General features: G+C 41.1%; 1 protein-coding gene across 2 annotated transcripts in view; it reads left to right on the top strand.

Annotated features, from left to right (window-relative positions):
* The window catches only part of RCL1 (RNA terminal phosphate cyclase like 1), a 194,863-nt gene that overhangs the window by 9,650 nt on the left and 163,252 nt on the right, over nt 1-21,961 (top strand). For both annotated transcript variants that reach the window (XM_027549344.1, XM_027549345.1), the window contains exons 2-5: nt 11,350-11,421; nt 14,775-14,950; nt 20,499-20,573; nt 21,494-21,618. In XM_027549344.1, the coding sequence (XP_027405145.1) occupies nt 11,350-11,421; nt 14,775-14,950; nt 20,499-20,573; nt 21,494-21,618 (448 nt within the window). The remainder of the gene's footprint in view (nt 1-11,349; nt 11,422-14,774; nt 14,951-20,498; nt 20,574-21,493; nt 21,619-21,961) is intronic.

The raw sequence follows: 21,961 nt of genomic DNA, 5'->3' as shown, positions 1-21,961 counted from the left end.
TCTCTTGTTTAGTCTGTTAATATGGTTTATTTCATTGAATGATTTTCAAATATTGAAGCATCCTTGCATTATGGAAATAAACCCTACTGGTCATGATGTGTAATTCTTTTTTATATTACTGGATTTTATTTTCTAACATTTTGTTACAGATTTTTTCATATATATTCATAAATGATACTCATTTGTGGACTTCCCTGGTGGCTCAGATGTTAAAGAATCTCCCTGAAATTCAGGAGACCCAAGTTCGATCCCTGGGTCAGGAAGGTCCCCTGGAGAAGGAAATGGCAACCCACTCCAGTATTCTTGTCTTGAGAATTCCATGGACAGAGGACCTGGTGGGCTACAGTCCATGTAGTTTCCTATTTTTGTACTCTTAGTCTGATTTTGATAATTTAAATAAGAATATACTAGTTTAACGGAGAAGGCAGTGGCACCCCACTTCAGTACTCTTGTCTGGAAAATCCCATGGACGGAGGAGCCTGGAAGGCTGCAGTCCATGGGGTCGCTGAGGGTTGGACACGACTGAGCGACTTCAGTTTCACTTTTCACTTTCATGCATTGGAGAAGGAAATGGCAACCCACTCCAGTGTTCTTGCCTAGAGAATCCCAGGGACAGGGGAGCCTGGTGGCCTGCCGTCTATGGGGTCGCACAGAGTTGGACACGACTGAAGTGACTTAGCAGCAGCATACTAGTTTAAAATAAATTGGAAACTGTTTCTTTGTTTTCTAGAAGAGATTGTGTAGAATTGATTTTAGTTCTTTAAACATTTGGTATAATTCTCCAATGAAACCATAAAGGCCTAGAGATTTCTTTTGGGGGAGTTTTAAAGAATATATTTTCAATTTCCTGAATGGTTATAGGATCATTTAAATTACCCATTTTGTATGATGAGTTGTGGTAGTTTGTGTTTTTTGGAGAAATGGTCCATTTCATCTAAATTGTTTTATATATGTAGAGTTCATAGTTCTTTCTTATTGTGCTTTTGATGCCTGGAGGTTCTGCATTGATATTCCCTGTTTCCTGATAAACTATTGATTTGTGTCTTTTTTTTTTTTCTGTGTTGCTAGAAATTTGGGATTATTTTCTTAAAGAACCAGCTATTTCACTAATTTTTTCCCCCCATTTTTCTTGTTTTCAATTTCATCTGTCTCTGCTATTTTTATTATTTTCTTCATTTGCTTTGGATTTATTTTGTTCTTTTTCTAAATTGAGGTGAGAGATTATTGGAAACCTTTTCTCTTTTGTAATATAGGCATTTAGTACAATAAACTTCCTCTCAACACAGCTTTAGCTGAGTCCCATGAATTTTCAGTGTGTCATATTTTAATTTTCATTTAGTTGAATATGTTTTTTCTTGCCTTTAAAACTTCCTCTTTGATCCATGGATTATTTACAAGTGTGTTGTTTAACTTCCAAGTGTTGAATATTTTCCCGTTATCATTTTGTTATTGATATAAGTTTGATTCCGTTATGTTTAGGGAACGTGCTCTGTAAATTTCAATTACTTTAAATTTCTTGAGTTTTCTTAAAGCCCCAAGATACCATTATCTTGGTGTGTGTTCATTGTGCACTTAGAAAGAATGTATATTCTGTTCTGTGAGTTGGGTGATATGTAGATGTTGATTAGAATTGCTTGGTGGAATTGCTGAGTTCTTGATTCTGTCAGAACAGTTTTAGCTTCATATATTTTGCAGCTTTGTTGTTTGGTGCATGTAGGTTTGCTCTGTCTTCTTGGTGGATTGACCCTTTGAGTATTATGCAGTGTTGTCCTACTCTGCTTTGAGTAATTTTCTAAGGTGGAGGAAATATTTCAGTGCATTAGGCTTAGAGAGGGGTCGGTTCAGTTCAGTTCAGTTGCTCAGTTGTGTCAGAGAAGGGTCACTTCCTCTCTGTTTGAAGAAAAAGACTAAAACTGAGGAGGTTGGATACAAATAGAATACTTGAAGATGCTAAAAACAGCATAAATCAGAAAAATAAGCTGTGTTTTGTTGATTTCATTTCTTCAAAGGTTTTTATATGAGCAAGATAAAATATCCAGGAAAATTTGAAGGTAGGAGGCAAAAAAAGTAATCTTCAGTGTTGGTTGTTTTAAATAGAGCACCACAGTTCAAAAGCATCAATACTTCAGTGCTCAGCTTTCTTTATAGTCCAGCTCTCACATCCATACATGACCACTGGAAAAACCATAGCTTTAACTAGATGGACCTTTGTTGGCAAAGTAATGTTTCAGCTTTTTAATAAGCTGTCTAGGTTGATCATAACTTTTCTTCCATGGAGCAAGCATCTTGTAATTTCATGGCTGCAGTCACCATCTGCAGTGCTTTTGGAGCCCCCCAAAATAAAATCTGTCGCTGTTTCCATTGTTGCCCCATCTATTTGCCATCAAGTGATGGGGCCAGATGCCATGATCTTCGTTTTTGAATGTTGAGGTCTAAGCCAACTTTTTCACTGTCCTCTTTCACTTTCATCAAGAGGCTCTTTAGTTCTTCTTTGCTTCCTGCCAAAAGGGTGGTGTCATCTGCATATCTGAGACTATTGATACTTCTCCCAGCAGTCTTGATTCCAGCTTGTGCTTCATCCAGCCTGCCATTTCACATGATGTACTCTGCATAGAAGTTAAATAAGCAGGGTGACAATATACAGCCTTGCCGTACTCCTTTTCCGATTTTGAACCAGTCTGTTGTTCATGTCTAGTTCTAACTGTTGCTTCCTGACCTGCATACAGATTTCTCAGGAGGCAGGTCAGGTGGTCTTGTATTCCCATCTCTTTCAGAATTTTCCACAGTTAGTTGTGATCCACACAGTCAAAAGCTTTGGCATAGTCAATAAAGCAGAAAGAGATGTTTTTCTGAAACTCTTGCTTTTTCCATGATCCAGCAGATGTTGACAATTTGATTTCTGGTTCCTCTGCCTTTTCTAAAACCAGCTTGAACATCTGGAAGTTCACAGTTCACATACTATTGAAGCCTGGCTTGGAGAATTTTGAGCATTACTTTACTAGCATGTGAGATGAGTGCAATTGTGCGGTAGTTTGAGCATTCTTTGGCATGGCCTTTCTTTGGGATTGGAATGAGAACTGACCTTTTCTAGTCCTGTGACCACTGCTGAGTTTTCCAAATTTGCTGACATATTGAATGCAGCACTTTCATAGCATCATCTTTTAGTACTTGAAATAGCTCAACTGGAATTCCATCACCTCCACGAGCTTTGTTCATAGTGATGCTTCTGAAGGCCCACTTGACTTCACATTCCAGGATGTCTGGCTCTAGGTGAGTGATCACACCATAGTGATTATCTGGGTCATGAAGATCTTTTTTTGTATAGTTCTTCTGTGTATTCTTACCACCTCTTCTTAATATCTTCTGCTTCTGTTAGGTCCCTACCATTTCTGTGCTTTATTGAACCCATCTTTGCATGAAAAGTTCCCTTGGTATCTCTAATTTTCTTGAAGAGATCTCTAGTCTTTCCTGTTCTATTGTTTTCCTCTATTTCTTTGTACTGATCACTTAGGAATGTTTTCTTATCTCTCCTTGCTCTTCTTTAGAACTCTGCATTCAGATAGATATATCTTTCCTTTCCTTCTTTTGCTTTTTGCTTCCCTTCTTTTCTCAGCTATGTGGAAGGCCTCCTCAGACAACCATTTTGCCTTTTTGCATTTCTTCTTCTTGGGGATGGTTTTGATCACCGCCTCCTGTACAATGTCATGAACCTCTGTCCATAGTTCTTCAGGCACTCTATCAGACTTAATCCCTTGAATCTATTCATCACTTCCACTGTATAATTGTAAGGGATCTGATTTGTGTCATACCTGAATGGTCTAGTGGTTTTCCCTATTTTCTTCAATTTAAGTCTGAATTTTGCAATAAGGAGTTCATGATCTAAGCCACAGTCAGTTCCTTGACTTGTTTTTGCTAAGTATATAGAGATTCTCCACCTTTGGCTGCAAAGAATATAACCAATCTGATTTCAGTATTGACCATCTGGTGATGTCAATGTGTAGAGTTGTCTCTTCTGTTGTTGGAAGAAGAACATTAAGAGACATATCAATTTTATCAAAATATATGGGAGCCTACCAAAGAAAAATTTACCACTCTAAACACTTTGGTAATTAAGAAGAAAAACAACAGAACAATGAACTGAGATATTTAGAAATGGAACAAATTTACAAGCCAAAAACGAAATGAAAATATTTTAAAGGAAGAGATAAACAAAATGGAAAATAGCAAAAGACATCAAGTTAATTCATTAAAAAAATACAAAACAAATCAATAGACTCATTCATTTGTAAAAGGAAAGAAAGTATGAATTAATAAAATAAAAAATGTAATTAATGTAAAAGATCAAGAACATTTGTGGTAGACTATTCTCTATTATTTACTGATACATTTGGAATTGACATAGTTATGTAAAAAGATAACAAATCAAAATAGATAAAATGAAATTTTTAAAGACACCCAAAGATAAAACCAAAACAAAAGGAATGCAAAAATTCACCAAGTAATATATAGAAAAGAGCACTGAAGTTGCTAGAAAATTTCCCCCAATATTCAATGAAAAATAATTCTTATTATTTTACACATTCCAAAGAACAAAAAAGAATGTATAGAGATGACTTCTGGAGAAGGCAGTGGCACCCCACTCCAGTACTTTTGCCTGGAAAATCCCATGGATGGAGGAGCCTGGTGGGCTACAGTCCATGGGGTCCCTAAGAGTCGGACACGACTGAGCGACTTCACTTTCACTTTTCACTTTCATGCATTGGAGAAGGAAATGGCAACCCACTCCAGTGTTCTTACCTGGAGAATCCCAGGGGCGGGAGAGCCTGGTGGGCTGCCGTCTATGGGGTCGCACAGAGTCAGACACGACTGAAGTGACTCAGCAGCAGCAGAGATGACTTCAGTTGTAGGGTACTTAAGAGCACCACACACAAAAAAATTAAATTACAAAATAACCTCATTTAATGAGGCCAAATGAAAAGCCCTAAATAAATCTTTAAAAAATAGATCATAACAAATTTTTAAACTATCCAGTATGATTAGGAAGGGTACATCTCAAGAATTGGCTACAGATAAAACACATGGAAAAGTATAACATAATTAAATGTAAGGTTAAACACAAAAATGAGGGGGAAAAAAATCACATAACCAACTTAACTGCTACTGAAAAGACACCTGACAAAATTGAACGTCCATCTCTCAGTAAACTGTTTCAAAAACCATGAAGAATAAATTTATCAGATGTAGTGGTTTCCACATGAATATAGAAGTTCAAGGAGAACATCTTCATGAGCTTGGTGAAGGCAAAGATTTCCTTAAAAGGCCACAGAAAGATTTATAAATTGGGTTCTCACACACTAGCAAAGTAATGCTCAAAATTCTCCAAGCCAGGCTTCAACAGTACGTGAACCGTGAACTTCCAGATGTTCAAGCTGGTTTTAGAAAAGGCAGAGGAATCAGAAATCAAATTGCCAACATCCACTGGATCATAAAAAAAGCAAGAGTTTCAGAAAAGCATCTCTTTCTGCTTTATTGACTATGCCAAAGCTTTTGACTGTGTGGATCACAACTAACTGTGGAAAATTCTGAAAGAGATGGGAATACGAGACCACCTGACCTGCCTCCTGAGAAATCTGTATGCAGGTCAGGAAGCAACAGTTAGAACTAGACATGAACAACAGACTGGTTCAAAATCGGAAAAGGAGTACGGCAAGGCTGTATATTGTCACCCTGCTTATTTAACTTCTATTCAGAGTACATCATGTGAAATGGCAGGCTGGATGAAGCACAAGCTGGAATCAAGACTGCTGGGAGAAGTATCAATAATCTCAGATATGCAGATGACACCACCCTTTTGGCAGGAAGCAAAGAAGAACTAAAGAACCTCCTGATGAAAGTGAAAGAGGAGAGTGAAAAAATTGGCTTAGACCTCAACATTCAAAAACGAAGATCATGGCATCTGGCCCCATCACTTGATGGCAAATAGATGGGGCAACAATGGAAACAGCGACAGATTTTATTTTGGGGGGCTCCAAAAGCACTGCAGATGGTGACTGCAGCCATGAAATTACAAGATGCTTGCTCCATGGAAGAAAAGTTATGACCAACCTAGACAGCTTATTAAAAAGCTGAAACATTACTTTGCCAACAAAGGTCCATCTAGTTAAAGCTATGGTTTTTCCATTGGTCATGTATGGTTGTGAGATGGACTATAAAGAAAGCTGAGCACTGAAGTATTGATGCTTTTGAACTGTGGTGTTGGAGAAGACTCTTGAGAGTCCCTTGGACTGCAAGGATATCCAGCCAGTCCATGCTGAAGGAAATCAGTCCTGAATATTCAATGGAAGGACTGATGCTGAAGCTGAAACTCCAATACTTTGGCTACCTGATGCGAAGACCTGATTCATTTTAAAAGACCCTGCTGCTGGGAAAGATTGAAGGCAGGAGGAGAAGGGGATGACAGAGGATGAGATGGTTGGATGTCATCACTGACTTGATGGACATGAGTTTGAGCAAGCTCTGGGAGTTGATTATGGACAGCGAAGCCTGGTGTGCTGTAGTCCACGGGACTGCAAAGAGTCAGACATGACTGAGCCACTGAACTGAACTCACATGATTTATAATTTAGGAAAGATGGGATGTATGTAAGGTCAAATTACTTATTATTTGTCACATTCTGCATAATTATATAAAATATGTAAATGCCTTATATATATATTATTTCCAAGTGAGTGAACATCCTTTAATTTATTCTGAGACTTGGGTATATATTTGTAATTTCTACCTTTTTTGGATTAAATGTTGAAAATAGTAAGTCCTAATTTCATGTGTTAATAGTTTGCTGTCTTTTCTTTTAGTTCTGTCTCTGACAGAATTGTAATCACACTGTATATATTACTTAAAATTTGTTTTCCTCAAAATAGTGTGAATATTTTCTTTTGTAATTAAGCAGTTATTTAAAAAATGATGGCTATGTTGTATTATAAAGACCTTTCATAGGCCATTTAATGAGAGCAGTGTTTATTGGTTCTTTAAATTGTATTACAGTACCTTTGTTTTTTTTTTTAATTTAATTTTTATGTATTTTTTAAAAATGTGTACACATGACATGAAATTCAAAACAAACAAAGCGGTTTACAAAGTCTGTCTGTTTCTTTCTCAATCTTCCTTCCGTGTGAAGCAACCAGTGTTGTTGGTTTGCTGTGTTTCTTTTCAGGACTCTTTTTTTCTTTCCATAAATAAGCAAATAGGTACTGTTTCCTTTCTCAGACAGAGGCCATTTGCATCTTACTTTTTTCCCAGTCAATATACTATAGAGATGATTCATATCAATGTATGAAAAATCTCACTAATTTGATAGCTGCTGAGTGTTCCAGTATATAGATGTGTCATAATTTATTTGAGTCATTACAATACTTTTAAGTTGAATCTGTTTCTTGAGATTTGCTCCTTGTTTTTAAAGGGTAGATCTTTGGATTGTATTCCTTTTTTCAGTCCCCTCCTTTAAGAAATGGCTTTTTGCCTTTCTTTGGTGAGGAATGGGTCAGGCTTAGTGCCAATATTGAGTGCCACTAAGTCCTCATGTATGGATGTGAGAGTTGGACTGTGAAGAAAGCTGAGTGCCGAAGAATTGATGCTTTTGAACTGTAGTGTTGGAGAAGACTCTTGAGAGTCCCTTGGATTGCAAGGAGATCCAACCAGTCCATTCTGAAGGAGATCACCCCTGGGATTTCTTTGGAGGGAATGATGCTGAAGCTGAAACTCCAGTACTTTGACCACCTCATGCGAAGAGTTGACTCACTGGAAAAAACTCTGATGCTGGGAGGGATTGGGGGCAGGAGGAGAAGGGGACGACAGAGGATGAGATGGCTGGATGGTATCACTGACTCGATGGACGTGAGTCTGAGTGAACTCCGGGAGTTGGTGATGGACAGGGAGGCCTGGTGTGCTGCGATTCATGGGGTCGCAGAGTCGGATATGACTGAGCAACTGAACTGAACTGAACTGAAGTCTTCTAGAAGTTACCAACCCCTTTAAAGAAATGAAGAACTCCCTTCTTTGGGGGTCTAGGGAAGGGAGGTCATTATGTATGGGAGGTAGTATTTAAGGAATCCTGAAATTAAAGGTCTTAAATGGGACAATTTTGTTGAAAGTGTGAAGTACAATAACATGAAAAATTCATAAAACATAAAAGTAGTTCTCATAGGATTATAAAATGAGCATCCGTGTGATGCCATCCAGGTCAAGAAAGAGAGCATTGTGCACACCTTCACTGACCTGTTTTATTTACCTCTCCCTTCCATGCCCCTAGTGGTAGCCAGTCTCCTGACCATTGTGGCGTTCATGTTGATTCTCCTTATAGCTGTGTAACCTAATTATGTATTCTCAAACCATCTAGTAAAATTGTGCTTTTGGGGGGAACTTCCTCCCTAATGCTCAATATCTGAAATTCTGTACTCCTAGGAGCAGTCTTGAAGAAGTGAGGTGGCAGGGAATCCTACACATCTTGTTTTAACGAAGTTTGAGGCTTCAGTCTGACTATTATTAGGCGAACTTGAAATCTTTTTCGTACCAGGTGATGGAGCTGTATCTTCACTGTTACTAGGATTCAGGAACTAGCTCTGCATTGGGTCTTTGAGGTACGGCTTCTAAAGCACCTGTTTACTGTGATCTGGGGATGGTTTTTGTCTGGAGGTCTTCATAAGTGCTCATTTTCTTCCTACTTGTGTTCCTCTGCTGGACATTTTAAACTGTGTTCATGCTCAAGAGCCCCTGTGGATTGCAAAAAAAAAAAAAAAAAAACACCCTACTTTCAAAGTAATTTTTTGTTTTCTTTTCTTTACTAATTTATAAAAGCTATGGGGTTTATAATCTTGGACTTTATTCATAAATGCTTGTTTGTCTCACCCATTTAGGCAGCCTGAAAGCTTGAGCAGGTCAAGTTTTCTTTTTTTGTGCAGAATACCTCGCATTTTCTATAAACATAGGTAGACAGTGGCATGGCATTAATACATCCTGCCTACATTAAAACATACAATATTCTATATAAAAGACCATAGAAATAATATGTAGTTCAATTTTGTAGCTGACTTAACCTTTCAACTTTCGTGGTGCTACTTCTACGTAACCCAATACATATACAAGTATATATTGAACTGAGACTAAAATTTCATGAACAGCACCCTTACTATGTAACTGATACTGTTTATTCTGTTCTTATTTCATTAAAGATAAATGTTGACTGGGGACTCATTAAGTCATCTGCAGGACCTTCAGTAAATCAATTGAAAGGTAGTATGATTTTCTAGAGGGGGAGGTTAGCTTTGAGAGATTAAACTGAGTGAGGCAAACCCAGCCCTGGTTTGGTTTTATAGAGAAGGGCAGACTTGGGTTCAAGTCTTCACTGTGCCAGTTGGGCCTTAGCCTTCTGTAAAACTGGAAGCACTTCCTGCTTAGTGGTTATGAGGATTAATATAATGTAAGCATTAACACACAGCTTCTGTTATTAGCCATTATGCCTTATTTCAGGACTTAAGGGAGCTTCTCTGACTTCTAGCCTAGTGCTCTTTGTACAGATTGCAGAATTTGCTGTAACAGGAGTTATGGGACAGCGTTAAGTAACAACAGGTGGATGGGAATTGCTTCGTTGATCTGCTCACCCTTTGGGATCAGTTTAGGTTACTGTTAAGGTCTGTGCTCTCAAACTCTGCTGGTTTATTAGAGGAGTAGGAACTGCCTGACGAAAAAGGCAGTAACAGCCCACTGCAGTACTCTTGCCTGGAAAATCCCATGGATGGAGGACCCTGGTAGGCTGCAGTCCATGGGGTCGCTAAGAGTTGGACACGGAGTGACTTCACTTTCACTTTTCACTTTTATGCATTGGAGAAGGAAATGGCAACCCACTCCAGTGTTCTTGCCTGGAGAATCCCAGGGACGGGGGAGCCTGGTGGGCTGCCGTCTATGGGGTCACACAGAGTTGGACTCGACTTAGCAGCAGCAGCAGGAACTGCCTGAAAGCATCAGGCAGTCACCATGCCTTCAGTATAGAAGACTTGGTCTTCCTGTTTCCGTTCATGGGAGGGATGTTGAAGCTAAAGCTCCGTGTGTGTGTGTGTGTATGTGAAAGAAAGAAGAAGTGAAGTCACTCAGTCACTCCATGTGACCCCATGGACTGTAGCCCAGCAGGCTCCTCCGTCTACGGGATTTTCCAGGCAAGAATACTGTAGTGGGTTGTATGTATATAATATCAATTCAGGAGAACAGAGAACATATCCTTCTGATTCTTCTCTCTGTCTTTTCATATTTCACATTTACAATCTACCCCCTCATGTTTTAGAGAATAACCCAGCTTTTGTATTTTTTTTAATTAATTTTTTTATCGAAGGATAATTGCTTTACAGAATTTTGTTTTCTGCCAAACTCAACAGCTTTGATAACAATTTATTCATAAAAGTAACTGAAGCAATTTTTTTGAAGCATATTTAAACAAAAATTCATATAAAATGCTACTGTGAAGAGAAACCTATTTATTAACATTTGGTGTTTTTTTCTTCTAATCTTTTTCATGCATTAAAAAAGTGACAATAATACTGTATATTCAGGTACCTTGTAATAAAATTAAAAACTGAACTGATTAGAAAGTTCTAGATCAATAAGATGATAGAGGAAGGGAGAAAGGGCACTTTGTTGAATGAGAGAGGCAGTGACCTTTTACTGTCTCTGAGATTGAAGGGTATTCTGCAGCAAGTAAGAGTTTGACTTTAAAACTCTTTCCTGCTTTCTATTCTTTCTCTCATTTGGCACACACTCCTGAGATCAGAACAAATGGGTGTTATGCTGCTGAAATTAATATCCCATTAGATTGCTGGTAGAGTTCCTATGTTTTGGTGGAATACAAAAACTGAGTTGTTTTTAATAGTTCTACTAAACGTACATATGGGCTTCCTAGGTGGCTCAGTGGTAAAGAATCTGCCTGCCAGTGCAGGAGATGCAAGGGACACGAGTTTGATTCCTGGGTTGGGAAGATTCCCCTGGAGAAGGAAATGACAACTCACTCTACTACTCTTGCCTGGGATATCCCACGGACAGAGGAGCCCAGTGGGCCAAGTCCATAGGGTTGCAAAAGAGTTGGACGCTACTTAGCGACTGAACAACAGCAACAGCAAAACATACGAATGCTAGTCAGTGCTTCTCAACTGCTTCAGATTCCTTAGCCAGTGTGCTCACCCAGGTCCTGTGAAGAACCCAGTGTGATGCAGGAAGTAACCTACCCTGCACTGCAGCACTTGGATGGGATCTGCTGTCTGAAAATGACCTAATTGGAGGCCAATCAGTTTTCTTTTCTCCCCACAGATTTTGAAGCCAGCTTCATAAGACTGTTGGACAAAGTAACTAATGGTTCTCGAATTGAAATAAACCAAACAGGTAAGCTCCTTTTCTTCCCATTCCTGAAAGCACTTACATGTACTACTTAAATATTCCTCTGTTACTCACTCTTTTTGATGGTATAAATATTGTATTTGAATGGAAAGACCCAGTTTCCTGTCTGTGATATGATTGTCTGAAGATAGTATGTGATATTGCCAATTTAAGGGACATATACTTGACTTAAGGAAGTGAGAAGAGTGAAAATTTCAGATAAACAGGCAAGCACCTCCTCTCTTTTAAACAATAGAAGTGTTTTATACCTAACTTTATGTACAGCTTTTCAGTGTCCATGTAGCTTATGTTGTCACAATAAAATCTTACAACAAACTCTGAGGTAGCTGTATGTGATGAATTTTAATTTTTTTTATTTTGTCTTTTAAAATAAGTTCATGTAAGTATGTGCAAAAAATGTGAAAATCCCTTCACCTGTTTCCCCTTCCATTCACTCTCCCAGGGGCAGGCATGGGGACTTTGTCCTGGTCTCCTTTGTATGTATTTGCTTCCATGGGCACTTCTGTATCTCAAACCATCAACAGGATCAGGCTGTTCATACTGTTCTGCAGCCAGCTGTTTTTTATTAGCACAGATGTCTCAGGGAATTTGCTTGCCAGGCACATGCAGGTCCATCTCAATTTTTCAGTGGCATTACATTGTATTCTGTTGTATGGATACATGATAACTTATTTGACTGTTCCCTGCTGATAAACATTTAGGTTGTTTCTAGCTTTTTGTCTAGTTTTTTTTTTTTCCTTCTTTTTTTTTGCTATTAGAAACTGTTATCTACATTGTATAGGTGATCATGGCAAACATGCTTTGATTGTCTCCATGAGCTATGTGCCTTTGCACATGTATTCAACAGAGGAAACTGATCTTTTCTATGTGTTTTCTGTTAAGGGAGAAACATGTATTCAACAGAGGAAACTGAACTTTTCTGGTATGTTGGCTCTGTTAAGGGAGAAGACAAGCTTGGCTTTATAAGTGGCCATGGGACTTGATCTGTAGCTGCATTCAGCCATACCTCACAGAGAACAGGTTTCAGGAGTAAACCATCAGATGCCCTTTGCAAGCTATGATTCCTTTAGTCTTTCTTGATTCCTTTACTTTGAAATTGCTGGGGATGTTTTCAGTGGTTTTTATTGGTGATTCAGAGGACAAGAAATTCTGTTGTTTTGGGGTCATATCTGTTGTTTTATGGTCATATCCATAAAACCCGAGACTGTGAGCCACGCAGCAGAGCAGTTCTCCTGGATTCCCTTACCCTACTGCTCTCCACCCGGGTGCCCTTTCCCAATAAAATCTCTTGCTTTGTCAGCACATGTGTCTCCTCAGACAATTCATTTCCAAGTGTTAGACAAGAGCCCAGTTTTGGGCCCTGGAAGGGGTCTGCCTTCCTGCAACAAATGGCGACTCTGGTGGGACTCTTCTTCTCTGAGACCAACATCCTGACCACTCAGGGTACTCAGGGGCCAGCTTGCCTGCCAATGGACCAGACCCAGTGGCTGCAACTGGGACCCTTTTGTCCCTGGTCTCCTCCTGACCTGGACAACTGGCCAGAGTGCCCCGACCGGTAAGGAACAAGAGACTTTATTGACCTCTCTCCCCTTCCCTCTCTCTTTCCTCTCCTTAACCCTTCCTATCCTTCCCCATTTTTCTAGTCCCCCGGTCCTGGACACAGGAATCTGGTCGAAGGGTCCTCAGCATGAGCTGAGGATTGGAGACTGATCACCTCCTCGTGGCAGAGAATTCGAATTCTGGTTCTGGTCTGGTCTGATTTCTGGTAGGGCCGAGTTCCAGTCCTCCCTTCTCTGAAGGCCCAGGGAAAAGTCCCATAATGCCTGGGTATCTGTAGGTGGCAGGAGACGTCTGTAAGGCCACCCCTTTCGCCCCCCTCTCCCGCCTCCTCCCCCTTCTTCTTTCAACCTGGCTTCCTTTCCTCCCTTTGACATCTTTGATGTTAGTACTTGGATCTGAAGTTCTGTGTCTCTATAGGAGGTTTTCTGAGAGACTGTATTCTTATATTTAAGGGCTTCCTTGGTGGCACAGAGGTTAAAGTGTCTACCTGCAATGTGGGAGACCTGGGTTCAATCCCTGGGTCAAGAAGATCCCCTGGAGAAGCAATTGGCAACCCACTCCAGTATTCTTGCCTGGAGAATCCCATGGATGGAGGAGCTTGGTCAGACATGACTAAGTGGCTTCACTTTCACTTTCTACAGCTTAGTTGAGAAATAAGATATTTATATGATCCTGCTTCCTTCCACCTCTTGTGTCTACCCGCCCGCCCCACCTCACCACCCCCCACCCCCCCCCAGCCTTCATTTTGATGATCTGGTTAGTTTCTTATTTGGTTAATTTGCCAGCATAGACAGATTTTAGTGCAGAGTTCAGTGGTTATAGTCTTTGGGAGTTGGGGGCTTTTGGACCTAAAAGATTGTTTTGAGTCACGAATAGTATTTAGAATAACTAAAGTAGAGTTTTCTAACTTTGATTAGAATATGATTCTGATAGTGATTATTGTGATTTTGATTTTTTAATATGGTAAAACCTGTATTTCTTGTGTCAAACTCCCAAGTGCTGCTTTCCTTTTGGTGACTGAACCTAGTTCCTTCCTCTAATGTTAGATTTCTTTATTGGTAAATTGTGCCAGGAGAACTTGGCCAGGGATTATTAGTATCAAAAATATATTGTGTTCATTTCTTCATATCCCCTGAATCATCTAGCATATTTTATTTGGTTTTTCCTCTAATATGTAAACCTAGTATGAAACTTTTTGGATGATATGCATATTTGAAAGAATAAAGAAAGATAAAGTGTTTTCACTAAAGCAGTTCAATAATTTTAGACATTTCCATTTGTTACTATTAAATTAAAATAGTTACTATTAATGGAAATGAGTGCCATAAGTACTTGCCTTCTCTAGGTACCTAGTTTGGTGACTATGGTATTGGGAAATCTGATTTCCTGGGCCTAGAAGAAGCTGATTGCTGGCACGATGATTTCAGAACATCATCTGTAAACCCCGACATTGGCACAATCTGAGAGCATGCTGTTGGGAGACTAAGGTGCCTGTTAGGATATATCTCCTCTGTGCCCTGCTGTGACTCTGGCAATTCAGATGGCTTAGGGAGGGGTTTAATTTATTACTGTTTATTAAATTACACTCACAGTTTATTATTGTTACAAGGACTTGACAGTAATGAGTCAGCTTTTGGAGTGAAGTATGTGGGCTCTCAGGAATGGCATTTTGAATTCTTGGATGCCCTTGCCAGACTTTCCCCTTGGGACTGACTGTTTCATTGCCTTTGTGACACTTTTTTTTTTCCTTCTGCTGACTTTCTTTCCTCTGTTATAAGGAACGACCTTATATTATCAGCCCGGCCTCTTGTATGGTGGGTCCATGGAGCATGACTGCAGCGTTCTTCGCGGCATTGGGTATTATCTGGAAAGTCTGCTCTGCCTGGCTCCATTTATGAAGCACCCGCTGAGAATAGTTCTGCGAGGAGTGACCAATGACCAGGTTGACCCTTCGGTGAGTAGTGAGGCCACACCACCCTGTGATTTTTGTCTCCTGTTACACCTAACTTCTGAGAAACTAGTTCCTGATAAAACACATTTGTTTTGTTATTTACCTTGAAGTTTAGAGATTAATCACTCCAGAAGGCAGATGAGCCAAGACTCATAATCATCAGATTCAGTGACGATTGTTAATCTTCTTCAAGGTGCCTTTCATTGTTATGTCTAAGAACCTTCTGAACAGATGCTTGCAGTCTCATCGTGTTTGACATGAAATATGGCTCTGTTGACTGAAGTTTGTGGGAGTGGAGTTTTCATAAGGTCATGTGACGGTTGAGGCTGAAAGGCAGCAGATCAGAATTTTAGGCAGAGAATAATATCTTCTTGGCATGCTGTAGCATAATCTTGACTTAGGCTTCAACTGTACACTTTAGGACTTTCTTCTTCTGAGAAGAGTTTGCAGATTTAGAGAAAGGGTATAAGGGCAGGGAAGGTATATATGAGCTTTGCCAGTGTGTGAGCATCAGCAAGCTTCTTATTAAGCGTGCTGTGTTTGTGGGGAGGATAGTTTAATGTACAACTAGAGTATTCATTGTGGCTACCTCAGCTGTCTTAATGCCAGTCTGGGATGGGTTTTATTGTATGTGTGTGTGAGTGAGAGAGAGAGAGAGAGAGAGAGAGAAAGACAGACAGGTTGGGGAGAGGGAGATTGATGGATTGGAGCAGGCCTGCCTTAGACCTTTCATAGTGAGGCAACGATCCCCTCCTTTGGATGCTCTGCTGTCCAGAGAAGATATCTTCAAGCTGAGGGCCATGATGTGAAGTTCTAACTGAGGATGCTTGTCTTCACCTTGGCAGACATTAGAAGAAGACCACTGAAGGGGTAGCTTCAGAGGCAGATGTGTGTGGCTTCCCTAACCAGGGAAGACCAGTTAGGTGGTGCAGTGAGCTCCAAAGCAGAGACTGCTGGTATTCACCAGGATGCTGATGAGGTTATAAACATGATTAATGTGTTCTTGGGCAATAAAAGGTTTATTCCTGAATTCTTAAGATTCGGGTACATAAAGTCTTCCCAGGATCCAAAGTAGAGTGCAAGATCTGATATTCTTAACTATATACGAATGCTGCATAAACTGTTTAGAATTTCAAAGTAATTTCAAGTGGTTGCTTATTTCTCACATTTTCCCGGAAGATTGTAGGAAATGGGTTCTTCAGTTAAAAGTAAGAGTGGAGACCTCTACTATTTCAGATTGGGAGGGGGTGGGGTAGGTGCCTTGACTCTTGGGAAAAGTCCCTGAAGCAGACAGATGTTGGCACCATGTATCCCAGTTTTGTATTCTCTTTCTATAGTTGCCAGTGATCTTAAAAGCTGTTATTACTGACAGTACTAAAAATTTACATATTTACATATTAACAATGACAAAGATTAATTGATAGATTCCCTAGAAATAGTATTTTATTCTTTCTAGCAGTATACTAAAAGGCTTTCTTGTAGTTTTCACAAGCTACAGGACTAAAATGACCTTGGTTAGTACCTGGCTCCAGCCCAGGATAAAATAAATACACCTAATCCTGGATAAAGAGTAACTTCTTCAGCCTGTGGCTTCTTCATTTTAAACTTTCTCTTTAATGTGTAGTTTCCCCATCAATTTATGTCCACACCTACTGTCTGCACACAGGGATGAATACGATGAGTTCTGCCCGTAGGGAATGTGGTTTCATGGGGTGAACAGCTGTGAACACAGCCAGGGAGACCACAAGGCTGGATACTCTGGGCTCTGGCAGACGCACAAGCCGAGTGCTGAGGGCTGGGGAGGGCTTTCAAGAGGAAGGGAAGCCCCAGAGTCAGTCATGGTTTTAGGAAGATAGCTGTAGAGCTGAGAGAAGGGTAAATTGCCAAGGTGTCAACCAGTATGAACTTGATGCAGAGGGAAGTGGAAGGGTAGACAAATATGAAGGGCATTGTGGAGGGAGGGGCTTCATAACTCAATAACTAATTGGAGTTGGGATAGGAGGAAGGGGTCACAGGTAACTCCATGATTTCTGTCATAGTTGACTTGAAAGGATAGTGATCAGAAAGAGTTTCACAGGGAAGAGGAAAATTGTGATGGGGTGATAGTTGATGTGTCTGATTTTGGTCCTATTCTCTGGGATATTGATGGGATATCCATGGGGGATGTCCAGTTGGGAATTACTGTTTGGAGCCTCAGATCATCAGGATCTTACCTACTCACATTTCACTCTGTAGGAGAATGAGGTTGACTAGTACCCAGTTTGATCACTGTTGGCTTTTTGGCTCAGTAAGTCTGACAGGTGCTTTTCTCTTGGTCTGCACAGTGTGCTGGTGGTGTTGGTGTTGGTGTGTGTATCTGAGTTGGTTGTTCTTGTTTGAAACCCCAGAGTTTTTCATTGCAGTAGGTTGGCGTGGCTTCTCCACAACAGCAATCCATCAGAGCAGAGTAGCACCTGCCCTCTTGGGAAGAGGCGTGAGAGCTCCATTTGGACACAGGTCTTAACTGACCTCATCATTCATTTAACGTCCCCTTCTAGCCTCAGTGGGCCAGTAGAGTTTTGGCTTCATGGTTCCAGGGACTGAGAATAGATGAAGAAGAGGAATAAGTGTATAAGGAGTGAGTTGGGGAAGAGGAGCTGGAGACAGTGACTATGGAAATAGAAGGATTTGGAGGAGCCAAGGAGTTGAGTTCTGAAAAGCTAGGGATGATCCAAGAGTCAGTCCTTGCAGGAGTTGAGTTGGGATTGGGTAGGGAGATGCAGCAGTGAGAAGTTCTGTTGAGCTTTAAGAGAACAGTATCATTAGGGTGCAAGATCACACACAGGTTCAGAATGAGTAAGAAATAGAACCATAGAAGGTTGGGAGATTCTTCCAGAATGCTAGATGGGATATCCCCTTAAGAGCTGAGGTTGGGAATTTTTAAGTGAGAGAAACTTGCACTCGTTTGTAGGCTGCAATGGAGAAGGAAAAAGTTAAAATGAGAAGGGTAGAAGGGCTTAATAAGGCCACCTACAGATATCCAGAGGATAGAAGCAGCAGTGATGGGATGAGCCTTGTAAAGGGGTAGGGACATTTTGGAGACAAAAAGATAGGAAATGGGGGGAAATTTTGAAAAGAAAAATTCTAGGAGGTCTCCTTTGAGTCTCAGTGATTTGATACTGGTGCCCCCAGTTGATATTTACTGGTGCCAGCAGTTGGCCAGACGGTGAGTGAAGAGTCTGTCCTCTTTCAGGGCTATCCTAGCAGGGAAAAGAAGTAGAGTGAAATCTGCTGTGTCCTGGCCACTTGTTTAGGTGGACCTCTGTCAGTATCCGTATTTATTTGATTCATGAGGGTTAGGTAGATGTTCTTATCACTGTTTCAGAAGGGAACAGGTTTCTTCCCTTTTTCTGTTTGTTGTGGTGTGTGCTAAGTTGCTTCAGCCATGTTTGACTCTTCTGCGACCCTATGGATTGTAGCCTGCCAGCCTCCTCTGTCCATGGGATTCTCCAGGAAAGAATACTGGAGAATATTCAGTTGCCATTTCCTTCTCTGGGGGATCTTCCTGACCCATAGATTGAACCTGAGTCTCTTATGTCTCTTGCACTGGCAGACAAGTTCTTTACCACTAGGGCCACCTGGGAAGCTATGGGTCTGATCATATTTCTACTTGTTGACTGATTGGACTGTAAGGGTGGTGCCTTTGCCTGAGGTTCCACTTGGGTCAGACTTTTGCCTTTCCTCTCTGACTTCAGAGTAACAGATAGGTTTCCTTGAAGCAGAACCCGCAGACCACCCCCACTTTGCTAGATCCAGTGTGTGGAGCTTGAGGAGGTTATGGAACTTTCTAGTTGGGCCCCTCTTTCTACAGCAGGCAGCCAAAGCCCTGAGGAGAGAGCGTCCGGGCCTCAGAGGCTGTAAGAGGCAGAGTGGGGCTCCAGGCCACAGCTGCCTTTCCAGCCCTTGTCCCACCACAGCGAGGGGCCTGCCCTTCGTGTCAGATGGAGAGTGACCTGGGAGACAGGACCACACCTGCAGTTGTATTTGGGCTCCTGACTGGCCCTCAGTCAATTTGACTTCCTCCTATTTGACTCCAGGTGTGGGTGGGATGAACCAGCAGGGGTGTTCTGTTCTCTTGCCTTTCTCTTACCTGGGAGAGCTGGAGGCCGCCTAGCTCCAGGAGTCATGCTCACGGAGCAACCGGCGTCCTTGCAGCCCCCACCTTTTCCAGAATCTGGCTTGGTCTTCTCCCCAGCTGCCCTTCGTACTAGCCTTGACTGAATTCTTCTTGGTTTCAGCAATTCCAAATGCCTATTTTAAGTTTCTGAGTTGTGTGTAGCTTTAATATTTAATTGAAATTAGCTAATCTTTAATGGATTTTCTCAGTAACTGCTTCTGCCCCACCTGATCCATGCTGAACATGTTCCTAGGATACATAGGTCATTTCTACCTCTGGTTAATTTTCTGATATATGAATATTTGGTTGGGGACTGTTCTCTGCCGTAAAGCCCTGTTGGAGTATTGTTCTGTTGAATGTTAGCATGTAAGACTTGGTAGCAACTTGGAGACAGGCAGGCTGAGCTCCTTACCTTAGAGACAAGGGAATTTAGAAATTGAGATTTTCTTGTTTGAGGCCACACAGCAAACTAGAGCCTGGACTGGGACCAGGGCTTTTTCCCAGAGCCTCTGCTTATGCTGCTTGCCCTCAATGCTTCCTGTTGTAGGATCAGCCCCTGCAGGGCTGAGAAACATCTCTTGTTCCATTGGGAACAAGGAAGGGATTGCTCTTGTTTCCCTAGTTGCCGCTGAGACAGCAGTCACTGACTTCTTGGATAACGTGGATTGGAATATCACCTTATCCTCTGTGAGGAATCTGCAAATGAATAAGGAAGGATCGCAGCCCTCCTAGGAGTTTCGAATGAGGAGATGGTAACAGTTGTACTTGACAGTGTCTTGCCATCGACTGTGGATGTCTTCCTTTGCACTTAGGGGTTTTTGTTGTTTGCTGCAGTTTGAGGCTGTCTTTCCTCTGAGGCTCCCGGCGCCTTGTAGAATCACCACCACTTTTAACTGCCTGTGTGTGGGTGTCAGCAGGATTCTTAGGTAGAACTGTTAAGCTGAATAGTTGATTCACTTTAGCCTGGAGTGCCACCAGCTCTAAACGTGAAATAGTCATGTTGAATAAAGAATACTTAAAGAGGCCATGTCTTTGCTTAGTGTTTATACCTGTAAGAATGAGCAGAGGTCTCAGTTTGTTTTCTGCATGAGCCCAGCAGTTTCTTGGTGCTTTTTGCGTGATAGCATGTGATGCTCATGATGACTCATAAGGTAGGTGTGTACTACTATAAATGTGGAAAAGGGGCTCAGAGAAGCCAGTGGCTTATAAAATCATAGTCTTTAGTCGAGAGCAGAGCCAACCCATGCCCTCAGTTGTAAGCCAGCCTCTTTTCTCTTTACCAGACTGCTTCATCTACCAGGAGGCTAAGCCTTAACCGGCTTTGTGGATTCTTTCTTCTTTCAATCTCAAGGTTTAACTAAACTTTTTTTTTTTTTTTCTGAAATTATTCTGCAGGTTGATGTTCTGAAGGCAACAGCACTCCCTCTACTGAAACAGTTTGGGATTGATGGTGAATCTTTTGAGTTAAAGGTACGAATGTCCAGATTGTTGGTGGCATAAATCAGTGTGAAATATTTTCTTACCAACTCACTGGAAGAGCTGTATGGCCCAGTGTGTGTGTGGCACGTTTGAAGTCACCATTATAAGAATTCTTGAACCTAGCATTGCAGACTTTGAGCTGAAAGGGTCCCTTTAGTAATGACAAGAGTAACTGATATATTGCACTTACTTAGTGGTAGTAGACGTTGTCAACATTCTACATACATTAACTCCTTGACTCATAACAACTCAGCCAATAAGTCATGGAGCTGGGATTCTGACCATGCTACCTCTCTGATCTGGATCATTTATTTTAATTTGTGTCCAGAGCCTACCAATCTGAATGTCCCTGAGACTTTTTAGTACTTTACTTTCAAAACCTAGTTGAAGTAATTTAAGCATCTATTTGTTTGCTATTTAAGGGAATTATATCAATCCAGGGTGATAACACTGGATATCTTAAGCTGTTTAGCATCTCTGCTTTTTGAAGGGAAATTACTTCATTTTTATTTAATAACTCAAAACTATTGAGTTTTGATAGACCATTTAATTCCAAAAGAGGAGAAAAGGGTTCTTGGTGGTTAAGAAGTGGGTAAGCTGATGAGCTAGACCAGTCCCTCATTTTAAGGTTGAGGAAACAAGTTCTGGTGGTGAAGTGACCTGTCTGGCTTTGACTGGAACATGCAGGCTCTGTTTCTACTGCTTTTTCTGACACACCACATAGTCCCCTTGCTCAGCATGTGCCCCTGTGGAGCTGACATTAGGTTCTGTTGATCTTGAAGAGATGGACAAGTTGGGTTTGAAAGCCTTCTGCATTCTAATGTTGGTTTTCATTCTTGGTGTACACCAGCCTGGCTGGGTGTCATCCACTCTGTTGAATCCTGACCTCTTCTTTTTCACTATGCCTACAGGTTGTACGACGGGGGATGCCACCTGGAGGAGGAGGTGAAGTGTTTTTTTCATGTCCTGTGAGGAAGGTCCTGAAGCCTATTCAACTCATAGATCCAGGAAAGATCAAACGTATCAGAGGAATGGCGTATCCTTTGCATTAGCTTCAGATTTCTTACTTTTTTTTCTTTGCCTCAGTAAGATAAGAATGACTCATAACAGTTTACTTCTTCCCAGGGTTATTTACATTTCAGACAACAGTTCAGTCGCTCAGTTATGTCTGACTCTGCGACCCCATGGATTACAGCATGCCAGGCCTCCCTGTCATCAACTCCTGGAGCTTGCTCAAACTCTTGTCCCTCAAGTTGGTGATGCCATCCTACCATCTCATCCTCTGTTGTCCTCTTCTCCTCCTGCCTTCAGTCTTTCCCAGCATCAGGGTCTTTTCAAATGAGTCAGTTCTTCACATCAAGTGGCCAAAGGATTGGAGT

Source organism: Bos indicus x Bos taurus, chromosome 8 (genome assembly GCF_003369695.1).
Source record: "Bos indicus x Bos taurus breed Angus x Brahman F1 hybrid chromosome 8, Bos_hybrid_MaternalHap_v2.0, whole genome shotgun sequence".
Classification (NCBI taxonomy): domain Eukaryota; kingdom Metazoa; phylum Chordata; class Mammalia; order Artiodactyla; family Bovidae; genus Bos; species Bos indicus x Bos taurus.
Note: the sequence above shows the minus strand (reverse complement) of the source record. Positions and strands in the feature narration are given on the sequence as shown.